At 41.8% G+C, this 21,678-nt stretch overlaps 1 protein-coding gene across 1 annotated transcript in view; it reads right to left on the bottom strand.

Annotated features, from left to right (window-relative positions):
- The window catches only part of LOC138745639 (protein kinase C-binding protein NELL2-like), a 198,331-nt gene extending 180,932 nt beyond the window's left edge, over positions 1–17,399 (bottom strand). The window contains exons 1-2 of the mRNA XM_069902865.1: positions 17,107–17,399; positions 15,961–16,089 (exon numbers count right to left, since the gene is read on the bottom strand). Of these exons, the coding sequence (XP_069758966.1) occupies positions 15,961–16,089; positions 17,107–17,158 (181 nt within the window). The 5' untranslated portion in view covers positions 17,159–17,399. The remainder of the gene's footprint in view (positions 1–15,960; positions 16,090–17,106) is intronic.
- Positions 17,400–21,678: the final 4,279 nt, after the last annotated feature.

Here is a 21,678-nt window from a genome sequence, read left to right on the forward strand (position 1 = left end):
TTTAAAGCCTGTAGAGAGCTGATAACAGTCAGACCCTGCGAGAAAGCGCTGTGACTTTACTGTGAAGGCTTGGATGTTATACTTGGTATGTGGGGGCATTGAGACTTGGCTTTTAAGGTTGGATTTTACACTTGGGATACAAGAGGACCCCTGGTTTCGAGGTGACATTTCAACACCAACTAATTCCATTTCTTTGACTGAAAGAGATATGGCAATCCTGAACTTGTTCAGCAAGTTTTTCCAGGACAACACCTTCGACCACAAGGCCATCAGGCAGTGGTCAGCTCAGAACATACCAAAGAAACAGAGATGAGGACTCGATGGATTCGGTGGGATGGTTCCCTGAGCAAACTGTCCATGTCATCAGGCAGAATGCCTCATTGCCAGGGCTCACAAACCAACACCAAGATTTGGCCTGGCTGACGGGTGAGAGTAGCCCTCCCAGAGAGATACTTCTTGTATAACCAGAACATCACCCTCCACACACATTATCCTCAGGATGGCTGCGGTGGAGTGGAGACTGTTACCCACCTCTTCACTGAATGCAGATTTGCAATGAGTTTGTGGAGAAGGATGCAGGGGGCTTTGTCACAGTTCATCCCCAGCAGCAGTGTGACAGACCACTCTCTGATCTACAGAATGCTCCTGGGGACACACTCTGAGTCCCACGCCCAGAACAGCTAGAAGACAGTCAACTCAATAAAAGATGCTCTGAAACCTGTTAGTCTTTCAGCGCAATGAGATGTCAGTCCAGAAATCCTGCCAATAGGCACATTGCAGGCTGCAGGAAGATGTGTTGAGGGACATGCTGAGGCTTGGTGCAGCCAATAAGAGGGTGCTGTGGTGAAGCCCCTCAACCAACAGAGTGGAGGGAGAAACGAAAAGGTGCCACAATAACAGATTCTTAAGAGAAGAATGTAGAATTATGCAATGATGAGAATGTGTCCATATAATTGACAGTATGAATGTAAAAAAAATCTTGAACAGTTTTTCTTGTATTGTAAAGAATTCATTCTGAATAAATTATATTTTTAGGGGGAAAATCTATGCATAAATTCAAGGTTTATGGCACACTTGGCAAGTTGTGATATCATAAACTTGCCCATTCAAACAAAACTAGCCCACAGCTTGCTGTGTCTATATCTGAGAGAAGATTTTGATTAGGTTAAGGAATCCACTGCCATGCCAGATTACATTCACACTGCAATATACATTTATCGATGGTGAAAATGCCAAATGAAATACGTGCTTACATCTTAAAAAATGACATTAATGTGTTCCTTCCATTTAAAGCGTTTTTAATTTGTTGGACATTCTCATTATTATTCTAAATAGGCGGAAACAATCTTAGCTGCTTATCCAGTAAGTGAATATCAACAATGACCAGCCTGCTAATAAACCTTGCCTAAGGGGGTGAAATTGAGCTCAGTAACATTTGTTGTAATCCTCACTGTTCACAATTTCAACGAAGGAATTTGAAATTAATTCACAAACACATCTGTTACTAATATTACATGGTGCAATTTAAATGAATTAGCCTTGTTTGAAGGCCAAATACTCCAGGATTAATTTAATTTCTCTCCCCCATCCTGCCCCCTTCACAATGTTTTAATTTACTGTAATCAGCTTTCAAAATTCCTCACAACAAGCTTTGAAAACTGAGTGGGGAAGAGCTTCGTTCAAAATCTAATTACTTTTGTAGCTGTGGCTTGCCTGTTGCCTAATTGTAACATCAATAATAAAATTCAAGCAATATTACTTGGATGTCCATAAATATTAATGTAGTCAATCCACACCCATCTTCCTTTGTTCATTCTTCTTGAATCTCTCTCTATCCCTGTCTTCTCTATGTCTTTCTTATTCATTGTTCTTTCACTGCAAAGTCTAAGGTATTGAACTGTTATATTTCTTAAGCATTTCTCATCTCATTCTCCCTCTCTTCCTCATCACTGCTGTGCAAAGTGCGCGTGCGTTAAGAAAACAGCCCAGAGGGATTTACAGCAGAGGTTACTCAATTTTCTAAAGTAAATAATTTCACGTTTACTCCTCCACCCCAGCTATCCAATTTTCTTAACTGTATTTGACCTCTGCCACCATTCTGAGTGGAATCTACATCTGATATTGTACAGCATTGAGAGAAAAAAAGTCAAAACAAAGAAAAATACACTCTAAATAAAATAAATTTACAAAAACTTGAGAAGAATGGAGGTTTAGCTTTATCAAACTTTAGGTTCTATTATTGGGCAGTCAATATGTGAAATCTTACATTTTTTGGTTATATTACAATAACAGTGAAGACTGTCCAATATGGATATCTCTGGAATCTAATTCTGGTACAAAATGTTCTCTCATTTCTCTTCTTAGATATTCATTTCCCAGATCTTTAAATAGATTAACTAATAATCCAGTGGTTAAACATACTTTGAGAATCTAGATACAATTTAGAAAATATTTTGGTTTAATGAGATTTTCTCTTTCTAGTCTGAATTTTTTTCTAATAATTTCTTTAAACCTTCCATGATTGATGTAACTTTTAAAGAATGGTATAGATTGGACATTAAATGTTTTAACGATTTAATTGTCGAGAGGAGTCTTGCTTCCTGTGAACAATTTTCAGATAAATACGGTCTACCAAATACTCATCCTTTCCGTTATCTACAGATTAGAGATTTTTTATGATCTTATTTACATACATTTCTTAAGAATACTGATAAGAATTTAATTGATCTAATTTTTAATGGTTCAATATCTAACATTTATGACATGCTATTGCATATCTGACTCCCTCAGATAAAATTTAAAAAATGCCTGGGAACAGGACCTACAGCTTTTAATTTCTGAAGAAACTTGGAATGCAATTTTCAAATTGGTTAATACCTCTTCCTTATGTGTCTGCCACTCCCTTGTACAATTTAAAGTAGTCCATTCGATTCACATGTCTAAAGTCAAACTATCTTATTTTTATGTGGATGTATCTCCTCGTTATGATAAATGCAACAATGAAGATGCTTCATTAATCCATGTTTTGGTCATGTCAGAGTCTTGAGAAATATTGAAAAAAGTATTTCAAACTTTCTCTGCACTTTTTAAAGTTCATTTTAAACCTAATCCCTCAACTGTTTTATTTGGCATTGTTGGAGAGAGTGACATAACTTTAACGGCAGCTGAGCTGCATGTATTAGCTTTTATTTCTCTTGTGGCTCAACGGGCGGTGTTGCTCAGATGTCTCAGACGTGTTCCACGTCTAATCACGCTCAATAGCTACGTGACATCATGTCACGTTTAAACTAAGAAAAGATTAGATGCTCAATTTCCCATTTGAATGTAAATTTTCAAACACTGTGGGGACACTTTATGAATTTTTTTTTTAGAATCTTTTATTTGTTCTGAAGGTAGAATGTTGATTAATGAGGTAATTTATTACTGATAAGAATTCTGTCTTTTTTTGGCCAAACAGCTTCTTTCTTGGAAGTGGGTTTAGCTTTCCCTTACTTTAAAAAATAATAGAATAATATCAATACAATATAAATAATTTAAATGTAGGGAACCTTGGATGAAATGATATGATTTAGGTGTAATGTATCCTTTTGAATCTTAACATACATCCATATGTACATTGTACTTTTGGATGTCAAATTTCAATGTTAATAAAAATATTGAAAAGGGAAAACAAAAGAAAAACAATCATTTTCACATACACACGGTTTACCTTGTAAGTGTTAAACTTTTCTTTAACCCATGAAGTTTGGCTGTGTGATGTTCAAGTTATTTTCAGTAATGGGCCAGTTAATGCAAAATTTGGAAATGCCCAAGGCAGCAGCCACTACATTGGAGACACACGGGAGGTCGCAGATGCTGGAATCGAATGCAAAACACAATCTGCTGGATGAACTCGGCAGGTCAAGCAGCATCAGTGGGAGAAAAAAAATGGTCACCGTTTTGAGCCAAAACACCTGATCAACCACTACACTCTTTCGCAAGCTGTGGAATGCACAAAGGAAACGACAATGCGCTTAGCTATGGGTTGGACCTCAGGAACAAGGAGAGAGGAGGTCCGTTAGTCAGAGAGCCCACCGGACCCTGATGGATGAAGATTAAAGGTTCAAAGCCCAGGGTTACTGTCTACAGTCTGAGCTTCCAGCAATAAGATAGGAGGGGGAACGGGTTGAGGTGTCCGGAGATCAGGTACCTCCGAGCCCAAATTGTGAGATCAGGACCTAGTGTTGCTGATATGCAAGTATAGAATAGTATTTTTGTCTTTTAAACTATTTATTCTTAATTCAGATGTATTAGGCATTGTAATAGCAACTCTCAAGCATCCAGAAAATACACTTAACTGGCTTCTACCAATCCCCATTGGCCCTGAATACCAGGAGTTTTACTATACTAGGATTTCTTTGCATTGATTATTGCTGATGGTAAATACTTCACCGACTGCTATGGAATGACCCGAAAACTCTTATTTCTAGCTCAAGCCTCCACAGAAAAGACCAATTTATTTTCTTAATTGGATAACTGACCTCGTTGCATTGAGAGAATTAAATTTCAGCCCTACGCTCTAGTTATAAACACCACCCAGCATGGCTTGCCACTAAGTTTAAAGAAACCATGCAAGTTTAAAGATGATGATTCCCCTGCTATTGATACATCCAAAAATGCTCATTGCAGTGAATTTGTTTCAGAATACCATGATTATGGTTGGAAGACAAACCAATCATCTTGCCACAGAAATAACAAAAGAGATGTAATCACTGGGGACTGGACCTGGGACAGGATGAATTTCAAGAAGGGCAGATTGATCCCAAAAATGAAGGGGTAATCTCATGAGATTCAAAGGTCTGGGACCAGACTCCCTAGAGCTTAGAAGGAGGTGGGGGGGGGGGGGGAGATCTTACAGAAATATACAAAATAATGGATAGATACGATAGAAAGAGCGGGGATGTTTTCACTGCCAGGTGAGACTAAAATTAAGGACATAGCCTTAAGATTGAAGGGAGTAGATTTAAGGGAGGGTTAAAGAGAGAGAGCATCTTTGGAATTCTCTTCCCAAAGAAGGAGTAGAGGCTGCTTCACAGCATATACTTAAGACACATATCAAGGGATTTTTGAAGAATACGGGAATTAAAGGTTATGGAGAATAGACAGCTAGGTGGAGCAGCTTGCATGGCCAGATCAGCCATGATTTAATTGAATCACAGAGCAGGCTTGAAGGGCAGAATGGCTTCCTCCTGCTCCTGTTTCTTATGTTCTTCTGGATGAGGTACATTCTCAGCACAACTGGAATCAAAGACACTATACGTTGTTTATGTTGTCATTGATTTTGAATTTTAAATTTAGACATACAGAATAGTAACAGGCCCTTTTGGCCCACAAGCCCATGCTACCTAATTAACTTGCAACCCCCGGTTCACGTTTTGGACAGAGAGAGGAAATCGGAGCACCCAGAGGAAACCCCACGCAGACACGAGGAGAACGCATAAACTCCTTACAAACAGCGCAGGATTTAAACCCAAGTCCCGATCACTGGCGCTGCAACAGGGTTGCGCTAACCATGCCGCCCAAGGCGAGGATTTAATGTAATTTGGCAGAAGGAGGATCAATCGGGTGTCACGGGGTGGGGGTGGGGGGTGTGGACCACACCAGATAATACCATCGGTGGGGGTGACACCAAAATGACTGTCTATAAAAATTTTGTGCAGTGTTTCACCAGAAAGTTATTACTTTTTATAAAAATATCCCTGTAGTTAGTTATAATGACAAAAACATTTTTGTAAGCCTACCTTACATGTATCAATATACCTACAAGGCTAAAACCTTGAGCATCTACTTTTTGAACCCTCTAATGTGCTCCAGTCTGACCTGTCATATTTACCCAATGACAAGGATGCTTCAAATTGCGTGCTTTCATCTGCACAAGCTACAAGCAAGCGCTGCTGTTTTTATAGTCACAGCTTTTGTCAAATTTTCTATTGTTTTAGCTACAATATTGTGATAATTAGTATTTGCAAACCTATGGCAATAACTTTTTTGAGAATGAAATAGTACGATATTGTCATTTAATGGTGTAATTTTAATTTTGCTCATTGTTTATCTCACTACTATTGCCGTTACATTCAGTGATCTACGGGAATTACGATTTACGAGTAGCATTATAACAAAAAACATTACTAAGGACTCTGTAGGGTCTGGTACGGGAGAAGGTCCGTGGCGGTGTGTGGGGGAGGGGAGGTGTCACCAACCCTAGTGGCGCCACTGAGAAGGAAGTGAAAATGTAAGCTGGCAGAGTTCTGGAAGAAACAGTGAGATGTTTAAAAATAGGAGTCAAGGGACAGTCAAGGGCTGTAGATGGTCAGTTTGGAGTGCATGTGGACAAAAACAAAGAACACGGTCAATAAGGCTGGTGTCTGCGGGAACAAGCAGCCGTATGGAATTATGATAGAATGGCAGCAACGAAGGTCCTTCTCAAGTGAGGAAGAGAACAGGAATTTAGTATTCTCAACCAGCAAACATTCAGGGAGATGAAGAAGGTACAAGTGCAAGTGTTAGCATCGATCAAAGATGCTGCTATGACACTAGAGAAGGGTGATTTATTGGCAGGGTCAAAGACAGAATGTATTTGCTTATTTTAAGGAAAAGTATTTGCTCTGCAGGTATGTAGTAGAAGGCACTAAAGGAGATGGTCAAGTTTAAAGGCAAATTATGATAAGATTCAAGACCTTTGAAGTAATGATAATGGGAGGGTTCTTCAATTCTCCTTACGCAGACTAGGAAATGAGGGCTGGAAAAAGAGGAATGGAAAGCCTAAACGAGTGCAGGAGAATATTTGTTGTTAACGTCTCTCCAGCCCAATGAGAAGGAAGTCAAAATGGATTACAAAGAGTACAAGGGAGGGCCAAAGAGAACAGAGCCCAGGAGTACTTTAATAATGAATAAACATTAAATGCAGGGCAAAAAGACTTCAAGAGTAAAAGAGGGACAATTTTTTTTGAATAGGTTTTAAATTGAAAAGAATAGAAAAATTATCTCTTTCATTTGGGTGCATTTTTCTCCATATATCCACTAAATCCATATCTTTCATCAAATCTGTTACCATTTTTGCTACCTTATTTTTCATCATTCTATCTCCTGATCTATCTAATTTAGGGTCTAAAGCAAAATTAAAATCCCCTCCCAATATAACTTTTCCCTTGGCATTTGATAAATTCATAAACACATCTTCCATAAATTTGCCATCATCTACATTTGGTGCATACACACTCATTAAGGTCCGAATAAATCTAACAACTCAGCATAAAGTATCTCCCCACTACATCTATATTAATATCTAATTTTTAACTGGTAAGGGATAATCTTGTTGAATCAGAGGGCATAGCTGTAATTAAATGAACAGGCGACATCTTCCCATGCAAGTGGACATTGCCACAGTAACTCTCGGTAAAGATGGTAGTGAAACTGGAAAGAATTAAAATAGAGGGGAGAAATGAAGTGATTAAGAGGTTGGCAGAACTCAAAGTGGAACTACCCAGACCCCATAAAATCCAGTTTAGGGACATGGGGAAGAGTAGTAATTGCAGAGCTTCTGCTCACAAAACATCTTCTCTCCACTTTCCGTGAACCCGCTTCACTCTCTCTCTTTCCCCATCTTCTTTCCTGAATCTCCCCACCCTCTTTCCTTCCCTCTCTGATCAGAGAGCTACTCACTCCTCAGCTTTTTCCTTTTCCACCCTCCAAGCTGCATCCTCTTCCCTGTTAGCCTGTACTCCTCCCCTTGCCCCTTCCTCCTGCCTCCCCCCACTTTTATTCAGGTACCTGCTGCTTTTGCTTATCCCTGATGAAGGGCCCAGGCCTAAAACATTGGTTACCCTTTGCTTCCTCTGGATGTTGTGTGACCTGCTAAGTTTCTCCAGCATATTTTTGTGTTGAACTCGACCCCAGCATCTGCAGGACTTGTTTAACTCACAAACCTTTGGTTCTTTGTAGGTGCCAGAGAAGGGATGGTTAAACCAGGAAAATGCAGGCTAATTAGTGCAAGGTCAGTCGAAACTTTTGGAAGAACTAATCCAGGTTAAATATTACCAGCACTTGGGAGAAAATTCATCGATAGCTGATTAGCACCATAACATTTTAAAAGATTAGTTATGCTTAAATTTTTTCCATAAAATATTGGGGATGATGAATGAAAACAACAATTGTTGTGGACATGAACTTCTAAATATTTTCAAAAAATTACCAAAAAATAAACTTCTCAGCACAAATGACTGAACCAATGTGACAGGATGAATTCAAAATGGGTTGAATGACAAACTTAAATGGTTATATATTAGGCTGGAAGATGTATAGTGGCGCCATCCAGTGGTTAGTGACGAGATCACTAGGCAGTAAAATATATTTCAACAAATACATCGCTTTACTTCAAAGTCTGAGAGTGACACAAAATTCAGAAATGTAGTTAACAATAATGGACTCAGGGGAGCAAGAGCAGACTGGTGAAACATGCAAAGATAGGTAGATGAAATTTAAAACAGACGAGTAGAGCTGATTAAATTTGAGTAGATTTAACTAATGGGTTGAGTACATGCTAGATCAGTGGTTTTCAAACTGCCCCCCTAAACTCAACTTCCACTTTAAGTAATCCCTATGCCATCGGTGCTCTGTGCTTAGTATGGGATTGTTTAAGGTAGTATGTGAGTGGGAAGGGATGGTTGAAGAATCACTGCTCTGAACCCAATTGTTACCGAAATATTTTGCTTGAGAAAAATTGTCATTGACCAATTTCCTTTGGAGATATGAAACTGTGCACATAACGAGTCAATTAGGTATGATTAAAACAGTGGTCTTCAAACATTTTCTTTCTACTCACTTACCATCTTAAGCAATCCCTTACTAATCACAGAGCACCTATACTTAAGGTGGAATGTGTGTTTAGGGGGAAGTTTGAAAACCGCTGAGCTAGATAGAACTATTTTAAAAGGGTGTATGAAAAAAAGAGACTGACAATGGACTTTTGCAAGTCTTCAAATCTGGCTAGATAATTTGGGTATGCTTTTAAAGAGGGAAGAATGATCCTAGATGGAAAACAAAAGTTGGGAAGATATTCTGGACTTTTATAAAATATTAATTAGGACCCAACTAATAATAGCATTTAATTCTGGGGCACCATACTCCAGGAAGGAAGTCAAGACCTTGCGGGAGTACAGAGGAGATTAATTCAAATGGGAGTAGGACTGAAATCTTGGCTTGGCTTTGTGGACGAAGATTTAGGAAGGATCATACACATGGGCATGTCCTTCGAGCATGCACAATGGATTTTTTTTTTAGGTGGAGTGCAGTACTGGCCCTTCCCTTTACACCTGGTGTTTATCTGTCACGGCCCAGCACACTGGGACAGTGACAGCCATGTTCTTGGGTCGTGGGTGTTACGTTGCAGTGTCCTTCTCCTCGATGGATGGCCTGATGAGGCTAATGAGCCCCATCTGCCCGGGTTTGAAATCAGTTTTCCTTTCCTTAGGCTGGCTGCCAACCAAGACTAACAAGCCCAGTCTACCGACCCAGTTATACTGCCAGACACTCTGTCAGGACTGAAAATTTTTTGTTAAAATAGACAGAAGCCAATGTGGTTCCCTTTTTGTAGCTGAGAAAGGATTTTGAAAGAATATTCAAAAGCAGGCAACCTTTGATACAATGAACAGGGAGAATCTGTTTCCATTAGTATTAATGTCATAACTAGAAGACACTGATGCAAGTAAATTAGCAAATGAACCAGATGCAAAAGATAAGAAAAAAGTCTTTATACAATGAGTTGTTAAAATGTGAAAAATGATTGGAAAGATATTCAACAATAATTATCTACGCAATGTAACATTTGAAGAGGTGTGAAGAAAGTGAGAAGGGAACAAATCAGATTTGAAAATGAGAAGGGATTCAAAGGCAGCCCATGCATGATGGGCCAAATGTCCTCCTATAGCTCAATAAATCCCTGAACCAAGAATCATAGAACAATTACAGGACAGAAACAGGCCAGCTCGGCCCCTCCAGTCTGTGCCGAACCATTTTCTTTCCTTGTCCCATTGACCTGGACCCAGCCCATAGCCCTCCAAACCTCCTCCTTCCATGGACCTGTCCAAATTCTTCATAAAATGTTAAAATTGAGCCCACATTTACCACTTCAGTTCCACACTCTCACTACTCTGTGTGTGAAGACGTTTCCCCTCATGTTCCCCCTAAACCTTTCCCTTTTCCCCCTTAACTCATGTCCTCTGGTTTGAAAATGCATTAAAAGCCAAATGCATTTGGCTGGTAAACCTTTAACATCTGTCAAAGTTTGCTTTATTAGAGCTGCTTCCAGTGTAACCACTGGCACGTTGCAAATCAGGAGATCCCTTTCCCTGGAATCAAGCACAAACCAAAGAGGAGGAAGCAGCAGATTGGCAATTATCATGAAGTCCTCCAACACATTGCTTCTCATGTGACTTTTTTCTCTTGAAAGGAATGTGTGGTTTTGTTCACAAGGCATTTAGAAAACTAATTTTTCTTCCCGTCTGAAGGGCAAAAAGTGATTCAAGTGTTAAGATATTTAAATATATCTTTAAAAAACCTACACTGTACTTGAAAATTTTAATTTTTATATAATTCTCAAGAACAGAGTTCAATTTTCTCCCATTCAGTTCAGCTTAAAGAGTGTTTGAAACAGAATTCAAAACCTCCTGAACGTGTTCTCGATGAAACATGTAAGGTGTTATATTTATAAGGACCTCGTCGAAAACATCCATGAATTGCATATTTTTTCCACTCTTGCAGAATCTAGGAGTATTATTATATAAATGCCATTTCTACAAATCATTTTGACAAGCAGGAGCTTAATAATAAATAGAGGGTTATGAGGTAGGGAAGGTTTAGGCTTTTTTTTGGTAGTTATATATGGGGCAACACAACATCGAGGTCCGAACATTACTGTGCTGTAACGTTCTATATTCATATGCTTCATTGGCAAAATGTCTTGAATGTCACCAGTTTTGTACAGTTGCTTCTTATCCATTAGCAATGCATTTCATTTTTGAAGTCCGTGTACATCACCTCATCCTTATAACAAAAAAATTTCCAAAAGCAGCTAAAAGATATTATTTAAGGAACAAGTGTACTGAAAACAACAAATCGGAAATTGTTTGTTTGAGAGGACGGTGGGGGTGGGGTGGTGGGGAGTGTTTTAAAGTGCTGCTTTCACCGGCACAGTTAATCCGGCAGGCAAGCGGTCACCTTACTTGGGCTCGGGTGAAATTCCCAGGAAGGCAGGACCTCCTGGGCCTTTCACGCCATGGCCCAAATTCCCTGTAATTTTCCCTCCCTGTCAATTTATGGGGGAGGTCCTTCCCCCAGTAATGACATAGTGAATTACGCCGTCACAGGAAGTCCTATCGGAAGTTACATCGCACAGTAATGGCGGCAAGGCTTCTCAAAAATCAATAAAACTAATGCCTATATGCTTAAATAAATTGAGTAATTCAATCCACACACAAACACCTCTCCCACATACTACTTCTTCCTTGGTGATGTAAGCATGCAGCCCTGACGTCATTTGCCGATTCAAACCGCAGGGAGAGGGTGGTCAGGGGAAATTACCCAGGTCCATGACCTTAAGAGGTAGGGCTACAGACCCACTTTATTTTCCTCGACCAACATTTTCACACTGCCAGTTCACGGAAGGGCTCCTGGGAAATTTTCCTGGAATCTCCATTTTACACGGTGGTCTGAAAATTAGTGGTGAAGTAGTTGCCTCATTTGCCTTGTTGTGTTGGTGTGAAATGCTTTGAGAGGCAGCTGCCACCCAAAGGGCCTCCTATACCCCATGAGGAGCATAAACGCGAGGTCTGGGGCCATTTTGAGGCATCAGCCCAAAGTAGAGGAACACCAGGCTCAGGATAGCAAGCACGAAAGCCTTCAGCTGCTCAACAGTGCTGAGAAGGTGGGATGGATGCTGCCCCACCCTGAAGTTTTTCAGGTTCAGATTTATAGTCAGAGTACATGCATGACATCACATACAACCCTGAGGTTCTTTTTCCTGCTGGCGTGGCAGAATTACCACTTATTGGTAGTGGAAAAAAAACTGTACACAACGCACAAATTAAACAGATCAAGAAATGTAAACAACCTGAGTGTGCAATGCAGAGATAAGAAAAAAAATAAAAAAGTGCACAAGTGAGAGTCCTCAAACGAGTCCCTGATGGAGTTTGTCGTGGAGGAGTCTGATGGTGGAGGGGGAGCAGCTGTTCCTGAACCTGGTGGTGCGAGTCTTGTAGCAGGTTGGCCCTGGGTTGAGTAATTCAAGTGAAATCACAACACTGGAGAAACTCAGCAGGTCAAACTGCGTATTTTACGCAGCAAAGATAAGGAAGGTACATAAGCAATGTTTCAGGCCTGAGCCCTTCATCAAGGTATGGCCCTGAGTTGAAGTCATTACAGGGTGAGGTTTTGAATTGTCTGGCGATGGTTGAAACTATTTCTATAACAATAAAGTGAAACATATGAAGACAACATTAATTTCTGTTCTAATGACCATATGGGAAAGAAGGCAAAACTTCCTGGAACTCTGTTTGATCCTTTTCTTCAGCTCATTAGTTATCTTGGTTCAGCTCATGTGTAGCGAGGTTTAAGCTTCATTGCAGGACTTAAGCACATGCCCTGGGCTCATTATATGGAAGGATGTTACATTATTAAAGGTGCAGTTCATCCGATGTCAATTAAAAAGGGGGCACATCTGCCTTCTTCTTCAGTCAAACATAATGATGTCAAAACCTTCTCAAACATTTCCAAATGTCCTAATAGTTAATACACCCTTGTCAAACACCAGCCACCTTTGAGCAAATATATTAATTGCTATGATTGCTGTGTGAATAATGGCTGCTGCATTTATCCATATAATATTTTTAAAATCTAGACACACAGCCTGGTGATAGGCCTTTTTGGTCAACAAGCCCGTGCTACCAATTACACCCAATTGACTTACAGCCCCAGTATGGTGGGAGGAAACAAGAGCACCTAGAGGAAATACCCACAGGTGCGGGGAGAATATATGAATTCCTTGCAGACAGTGCCAGATTCAAACCCCAGTCACTAGCTCTGTATCAGCATGGCGCTGACCACTATACTAACTGTATGTTAAGTGTATTTTTGTAAAGTTTTAATTAAATATACATTAATTTGCCTTTCTAAGCATGGTAGAATCCTACATGATAATCTTACTGAAAATCTGAAACATAACAGCAAGTGGTGGAAGTACTCAGCTCGTCAGCCAACATCCATGGAGGGAGAAGCACAGTCCAACATTTCCTATGAATGGTCATTTATCATAACTAAGTGAAAGGCCTGAAAGATGAACTCTGCTTCTTTCTCCCATGCTGCCCAAGCTCTAAATTATTTTCTGTTTCAACTCCACATGATAGAATACTGAGGATGGCAGAGGTGGGTTTCCTCCCATGTTCTAAAGATAGCACAGTTACACTGGGTTTCAAATTCAATGCCGTCTGTATAGAGTTTAAACATTCTTCCCATGTCTCCATGGGTTACCTGCCACTGTGCAAAAAACGTACTTGTCGGTGGAGGTGTAGTTGGGTGCCATGGGCTTGTGAGCCAAAGGACTTTTTACTGTGCATCGTCATGTCTATTTACAGGGTAGAAGGTTAATTGATCACATGGCTGTATTTGGGCTGCAGAAAATTACAAAATCTGTTCCCGGAACATCTCCTATATTGCTAAGTTCTAGCAGCAACAATTGAATAATAACTTCACCTTGGCACTTTTCCACACAGGTTCAAAAAAATGCACACTTGCTGCACCCATTTTTCAAGGGCTAAATAACCTCCTGAGCCTTCAAAATGGGAGCCAGAAATCCTTGCAGCTGCATACAAGCAGACAATTGCCATCTTAATCTAAAACAAGTGTCTATAATTCTGGAAACCTGGCTTTAACTATCACAAACATTTAATTTGGCTTTAAAGGGACCATTGTTCCTGTTACCCCTGAAAACAAGCACTTCACTATTAAGCCAGAAGGAGTGCTTTTCCAGAGGCACTTTTGCATCTACACAAGCTTCAGCTGACAGCATATTTAACGCGATGTCAGCACCCCAGAGATCTTTCCACCACCCATTAACTTTCGTCACCTGCACCTCTTAAGACTTCAGGCCAGTAGAGGGATAATTGGTTTGGCTTCAATGGTCCTTGTATTGGCTTGCATGATGGATCAGTGGTGTGGTCTTTGGATCAATGCATGTAGATTTCCATGAACATTATTCACCACCACTCTGAACCCAAATGCCCCTTCCTATTTTGGCAAGGACCACTCGGCTTGGACAACAAATACTTGCCTTAACAGCATCAGCCACATTCCAAGATGAACTTTTTTTTAAGCCATTTTTTTCCAAATGTTCACAGCTGCACGTCAGAGAATTTGTTTCTGATTAATAGCAAAAATGTGCTTACTGCATGTACCAAGAAAGCCGGTCGTTCAAATTAGCTGCTTCATTTATGTTCTGGCATCTGTGCCAAATCTGCAAGTCCATCACCTTGGAATGACTCACATTTACATAACATTTTTAACACAGTAAACAACTGTGTTACTCAGGAGTATTACCAAACATAAATTGAAACCAGTAGCTTTTTTCAAAAAAAGAATGGGTTCACATCTCAAAATGCCAATGGAAATTAAATTCCCCTTGTAAAGATTCTGTTATTAAAGAAGGAACTTCTGTTGTTTCTTCAGCATCTGGGGGACACACTTGTAGCCATCATGTTGCAATTTAAATAATGGTCCCGACCAGCAGTGGAACCAGTTAGCAGGTGTGCACTGTACGATTCCAATCACCTACAATCTTGTTGTAAAAACACAACGCTGGAGAAAGTCAGCAGGTCAAACCGTGCAATTTACACAGCAAAGATACAAAAACCCTTGAGCCCTTCATCGAGGTATGAGCAATGTGTGGGCAGGCGCCCGAGCAAAATTTAAAGGACAGGGTTTGACCTGCTGAGTTTTCCCCAGCCTTGTGTTGTTACTTCAACCACGGTGTCTGCGGACTTCTGTGATTTACCCCTTACACGTGGTCGTTGTTTTGTGCAATGCTCAGAGGAAATGCTACTTGAAAAAAAAAGGGTTAATAAATCCAAAATCCGCTTCTGGAGAGAGAGAGAGAGAGAAATAAACCCAACCTTGAACTGATTGCCCTAGATAAGGCAGTGCTCTAACATCGCCGATTCTGTGACTGAACGTGAACACATTGACCAGAAAGGGTTGATCAGCGCTTTGTTCCATTGAGCTCGTTAAGTTGCAGTCTAAATCAAATGACTTTCGTGTGCCATATCGTTCTTTATATTCATCGACTGCCGCGGATATTTTGTGTCACCCGCGTAAAGAAGAGGTTATCCAACCACGTTATATATTTATTGCTAACATCACATCCCCCAAGAGCAGCTTATTTTGGCGTTAAAAATAAAGTTTCTATGGGACAAGCTATCAATCTATTCTTTTGGTAAAACCTCGCCCAAGTAGGCAGGAAAGTGGAGAGTGGAGGTCAGTCTGCATCATGAGTGGGGATCGCCTTCCAACCTGCATCCTGCCTTCAGTGAATTCCCCTCCACTTCACTGTTCATATGGAGGAGAACCAGTCTCAAGCCGGATCGTTCCGTCTGATTTTCACCCGAGGGAGACCTGTCAAGGGGAGTGGGGGGAGGTCAGTCTGCATCATGAGTGGGGATCGCCTTCCAACCTGCATCCTGCCTTCAGTGAATCCCCCTCCACTCCACCGTTCATATGGTGGAGAACCAGTCCCAAGCCGGATCGTTCCGTCTGATTTTGTCAAGGGGAGTGGGGTGTCAAGGGGAGTGGGGTGTCAAGGGGAGTGGGGTGTCAAGGGGAGTGGGGTGTCAAGGGGAGTGGGGTGTCAAGGGGAGTGGGGTGGGGGGAACGGATTACCTTGAAACAAAAATGCTCTGCTGCCGTTGTGGAATCCCTGCACTTGCACGATCCCCTCTCGTGAGCCATCCAGTTCCAATGCGGAGAACAGGTCGACTTGCAGGGCCGGGTCGACGCCGAATCCTAAAACTGATACCCACCAGATGTTACTGCACTTTCAGTCTCCGAACCGCGTCGTTCGAACGAGCAGCGGTGCAAACGCGCCGGCTCACCCCCCCCCCCCCAACCTTTGATCCCGGTGGGCGCTGCGTGACCTGCTGAGTTTCTCCAGCACTTTTTTTTTGGGGGGGGGAGTTCTATTGCACTGCACTCTCAGTGTCTGCACTTTTTCCTAGTGAGCTGTAACTCGACTGTTTCCAATCCACTCCCATCTGTTTTTGCTTCTATTAAATGTAACAATCCCCCCCCCCCCAAACAAAATCTAATAAGCGGGCTCCACAAAGAGAACCTGGCTTTGCTATCATTCCACTGAACTCGGAATTCCCGTTAAATGGACTCATAGAGGGGGGATTTTTTAAAAAAACATATTCCAATCGGTTACGTGTTGCCCTCAAAGGCACATGCGAGTTCACTGGAAAATGACTCCAGTTTGAAGACATGAGTTTGATTGAATCGTGGGCGCGGCATGTCATTATCTGCGCGTTGCTCAGCCCTTCCTTCAGCCACGCTGAATCCAGGGGTATCAGCTCTTTGTATATCTATTGGAAGCTGGAGCTCGTCCACGGGATATCAAATCCTCCACTCGTCCAGAGGATATTAGACACCAGGTTCATACACAGGGTATTCTGGAAAGCGCTAAACCCCTTGTCCATCCCGTGGATGCTAAATGCCTTTCTTTTATGTCCACTTTGTTTCCTCTTGACCATCAGTTGCATCGTTTATCTCTTGTCCAGCTCAACAGTCTCCTTGTCCGTCTCCCTAAACCTCTGCTTGTCTCTACAGTTATATGTATTCATTGACAAGCACCTGGTTTAGCTCCACAGAATGCACCCCCCCCACATCACATCATAGCCTTAACTCTCTTGTTAATCATTCATTAAACCCCTTGTTCCTCAACCAATTTTGGCTGCTCCACAGTTTGTCAACCCCTCGTCAATCGCCAGGGTGGTAACAGCTTCGCGGTCCCGGGGAAACAGGCGGCCTTACCTGGCGTGATGTGAACAAGTGCCAGGACTGTTCTGAAGATCGCGAATGCCATGGTGCAACGATAACTCTAGTCCATCATCGCCGCCCGCTCTCGCCCTGCGCTCGGGAGCTCAAAAGTGGAGCTGAGCCCGAAAGAATTGGCCTGGAGCAGAATCCCGCCGTCCGGAAGATCAAACACCCCACGGCGAAGGATCGGTGGGCAGCATCGCCAGTCCCCGCCAGCACCCGATCACAGCGTCTCCGCCGACTCCACTTTCTGCCGGACGGGGCAAAAGATGGGTCTGGAGAGTGAGTCGGGTGGCTGGAGCTGATCGACTGCTCCTCGAAGCTGGAGGGGGACCACTGGGGAATGAGAGGGTGTGTTTCGAGAAGCTGGAGAAAGACTCTTCCTTTTCCAGCGTTATCTGCAGGTACTGCACTTCCAAGCAAGCAAGCGCTCACACACACACACACACACACAATGTACACACATATATACACACACACACACACATATATTTATATATATAAACACACACATACACACACACATATATATATAAATATACACATACATACACACACACATATATATATAAATATACACATACATACACACACACATATATATATAAATATACACATACATACACACACATATATATACACATATAAATACATAAATTTATACATAAATATATATATAAATAAATATATATATAAATATATAAATACACACACACACATATATATATACACACACATATATATATAAATATACTCTCACATATATACACACATATAAATATACACACATACACACACATATATATACACACACACTAATATATATATACACACACACACATGCACCCATACATATACACCCACACATACACACACACACACACACACACACACACACATATATATATATTCACACACCCAGATACACAGACACACACACACCTGACAGTTCAACTAATTTACATCCCCTTGTGTGTTTCTTACATAAACTAAAATCTCTGTCAAGCAAAAGCAATCTTTCTACATTTATCCTGTCGCATTAAATGGTCCTAATCAACCTGATGCTCAAATAAGCACATTTTCTTTAATGACTACCCCAAATGGACTGGCTGTGAAATGCTTTGGGAACTCTGAATAAAACATAAATAACACTATGTAAATGCAGGCTTTTCTTTGTATAGGTAATAAGACAAAGGATTATGAAAGCAGATGTAATGTGTCTTTTGCTGTACTACTTCGTTATTTTTCTGCCTGCATTAAATATGATTTTTTTCTGTCTGTAAATTATTATCATTAAAAAGGAAGTTATGGCAAAAATGTAATAACTAAGGTTAACATATAACAAACCTTATTTGAAAATTAAGTAAATAATAATTGCCTTGCACACCACTTCCTGTACAATGAATGAAAGTGTCTTAGTTGGTAATTAAGCATTGAACTCAACTTACAGGGGGATGTATCCACACATTATTAACTCAGTCAATCTCTCTTGCGAAAGTCTGTCTTGTGAAAGTCACAATAAAGAGGGCAATCTGCAAAGACGGATTTCCAGTTCTTAAAATAAATACCATGTTGGTCAAACAGTTCTAATAGCAAAAGGTCAGTTCATGAAATGGATTATTTTTTGTTTAATCAGTAGGTATCAGCAGTAACTGCAGATAAAAAGTATTTTCCAAAACTTGTATGATTCATATTCAGGTTGAACCCATATAGGGTACACATTCATACAAGACATGCAGTCCATAAAACATAGAAACTGATTGAGGAGACAAAATAATTTTTTCAAACATTTGTTTGATCAATTTTGTACCTTCCACTGGAAGTCTTTCCATGATTTGCACCATGGCTGATGGCCATTTGAGGGGTCACTGTGAGCCCAAAATATAACAGTGAATTGCTTTGTGGTCTGTTCCATATATCACCTTCCTCTCTCTGAAAATGCCATAATTAGTATTGTGTCTTCAAGACTATTCTCCTTAAGAATGGGAAATCACATGATGCCATTCAATGGTGTAGTTTCCAGTGTAGTCAATTTGATGGAATTATTTAACTATTCAATGCTCAGAGCTGTTGTTCATTTAATTTTGCAATGCCTATTTATTTAGTGCATACACATTAGCACTTCAAAAGCTGTTTTATTTTAACAATATAGTGGACTTTTACCCCCTCCATAAATCTTCGTCCGCGAAGCCAAGCCAAAGAGAGAGATAGTGTTAATACTATAACTAAAGCTTAACAACAGAATTTGGTGAATAAATCTAAGCACAACTTTCCAATCAACAAGATTAAATCAAAATCTAAGACAAAGGTCAGCAGCGTAGTGGATGGTGCGGAGGTCGGCGGTGTTGTGGATGGTGCGGATGTCGGCGGTGTAGTGGATGTTGTAGAGGTCGGCGGTGTTGTGGATGGTGTAGAGGTCGGTGGTGTAGTGGATGTTGTAGAGGTCGGCAGTGTTTTGGATGGTGTAGTCGTCAGCGGTGTAGTGGATGGTGTAAAGGTTGGCGGTGTAGTGGATGGAGTAGAGGTCGGTAGTGTTGTGGATGGTGTAGTTGTCAGCGGTGTAGTGGATGGTGTAGAGGTTGGCGGTGTAGTGGATGGTGTAGAGGTTGGCGGTGTAGTGGATGGTGTAGAGGTCGGTAGTGTTGTGGGTGATGTAGTCGTCAGCGGTGTAGTGGATGGTGTAGAGGTTGGCGGTGTAGTGGATGGTGTAGAGGTCGGCGGTGTAGTGGATGTTGTAGAGGTTGGCGGTGTAGTGGATGGTGTAGAGGTCGGTAGTGTTGTGGGTGGTGTAGTCGTCAGCGGTGTAGTGGATGGTGTAGAGGTTGGCGGTGTTGTGGATGGTGTAGAGGTCGGTAGTGTTGTGGGTGGTGTAGAGGTCGGCGGTGTAGTGGATGGTGTAGAGGTTGGCGGTGTAGTGGATGGTGTAGAGGTCGGCGGTGTAGTGGATGTTGTAGAGGTCGGCAGTGTTTTGGATGGTGTAGTCGTCAGCGGTGTAGTGGATGGTGTAGAGGTTGGCGGTGTAGTGGATGATGTAGAGGTCGGCGGTGTTGTGGATGGTGTAGAGGTCGGTAGTGTTGTGGATGGTGTAGATGTGGGTCGCAGTAGGAAATAGAAAAGATACAGCAGGGCTTCCCAAACTTTCTAGCTCATGGAACCTTTTTGGGGAGCACTTGAAAATCACAGAATCCCAAGCATCAATTACAGTTTAAAAGACCTGGTATATACACAAGCATCATAAGAAAGTAAATAAACTCTCCAGATTAACTATCACCCAGGCCCTATGCTGAACCCTCTGACCTTGTCCCATCATGGGCCCTAGCTACACCCCCCAACTCCCCACCATGGGTTCAGGCTATCCCTGCTGCCCTTCACTCCCTGTCAAAGGCCTGGCTATCCCCAACTCCCCTCACTCCCCGCCGTGGCCCAGGCCATCCATGCCACACCTCGGACCTCACTGCAGCCTAAGCTGCCCCCATCAGTCCCCTCCGCGGGCCAGGCTGCCCTGCCACCCCTCGCTCTCTGCCTTGCCCCTTGCTCCCCACATGGCCCGGGCCACCCCCGCTGCGTCTGACACCACTCCCTGCACACCCACCTCGCTGTTCATTTACCTACTGCAGGCGACAGGCTGGACACCAGTATTTCAGAGCTCCCACTTCGCACACACCGCAAATCTTCATGCTGCCACAGTTAGAAACCACCGCACACATCACCCTGGTGCCGAATCTGGCCCACAGTCACCGGCTTCACCCGCACTGATTGTCATTTCTTCCCGGAACCCCCAGTTTAGGAAATGCTGAGATACAGAGTTGGGTGGAGATGTGGCAATCTGGATAAATGTGAAGTCATGCACTTTGGAAAGTCAAACTTAAAGGTGGAGCATGTGGTTAATGGCAGGATTCTTAACAAAGTGGAGGAAAATAGGGATCTAACGGTGCAGGTTTAAAGATCCCTCAAGGCTGCCACACAAGTTGATAGGGTGGTCTAGAAAGCATATGGTGTGCTAGCCTTCATTGGTCGGGATTATGCTCAAGGGCTGCAAAGTAATGTTGCAGCTCCTTAAATCTCTGGTTAGACCATGCATGGGAGTATTGCGCTCAGTTCTGGTCACCTCTTTACTAGAAAGATGTTGATGCTTTTGAGAGAATGAAGAGGAGATTTAAAGTTAGATATACAACACGGTAACAAGGAGAGAAACACAAAAGTCTGCAGATTCTGTGATTGTTGTCAAAATACAGAGATGCTGGAAGAACTCAACAGGTCTTGCAGCAAACATAGGAGGTAAAGATATATTACCGATGTTTCATCTCTGAGCCCTTCCTCAACGTGTGAGTGAAAAAAGACGAGTGTCCGAATGATCAGCTGGGGAACAATGGGAGGGAAAGGAGGACAGACCCGCAACATTTCCAGCCCACCAACTCCTGCTCCCCAAATACACCAATTTAACTTCATTTGCCTGATTGGAGACCATGCCATTTGGAGCAAGCTGACAGAGTGAGGGCTTTTGAAGTAAATTAATGGGATTAAGGGGGACATTGATAGGGTAGACAACTCACACTTTTTCCCTGG

The sequence above is a fragment of the Narcine bancroftii genome, chromosome 11 (genome assembly GCF_036971445.1).
Source record: "Narcine bancroftii isolate sNarBan1 chromosome 11, sNarBan1.hap1, whole genome shotgun sequence".
NCBI classification, from domain to species: Eukaryota; Metazoa; Chordata; class Chondrichthyes; order Torpediniformes; family Narcinidae; genus Narcine; species Narcine bancroftii.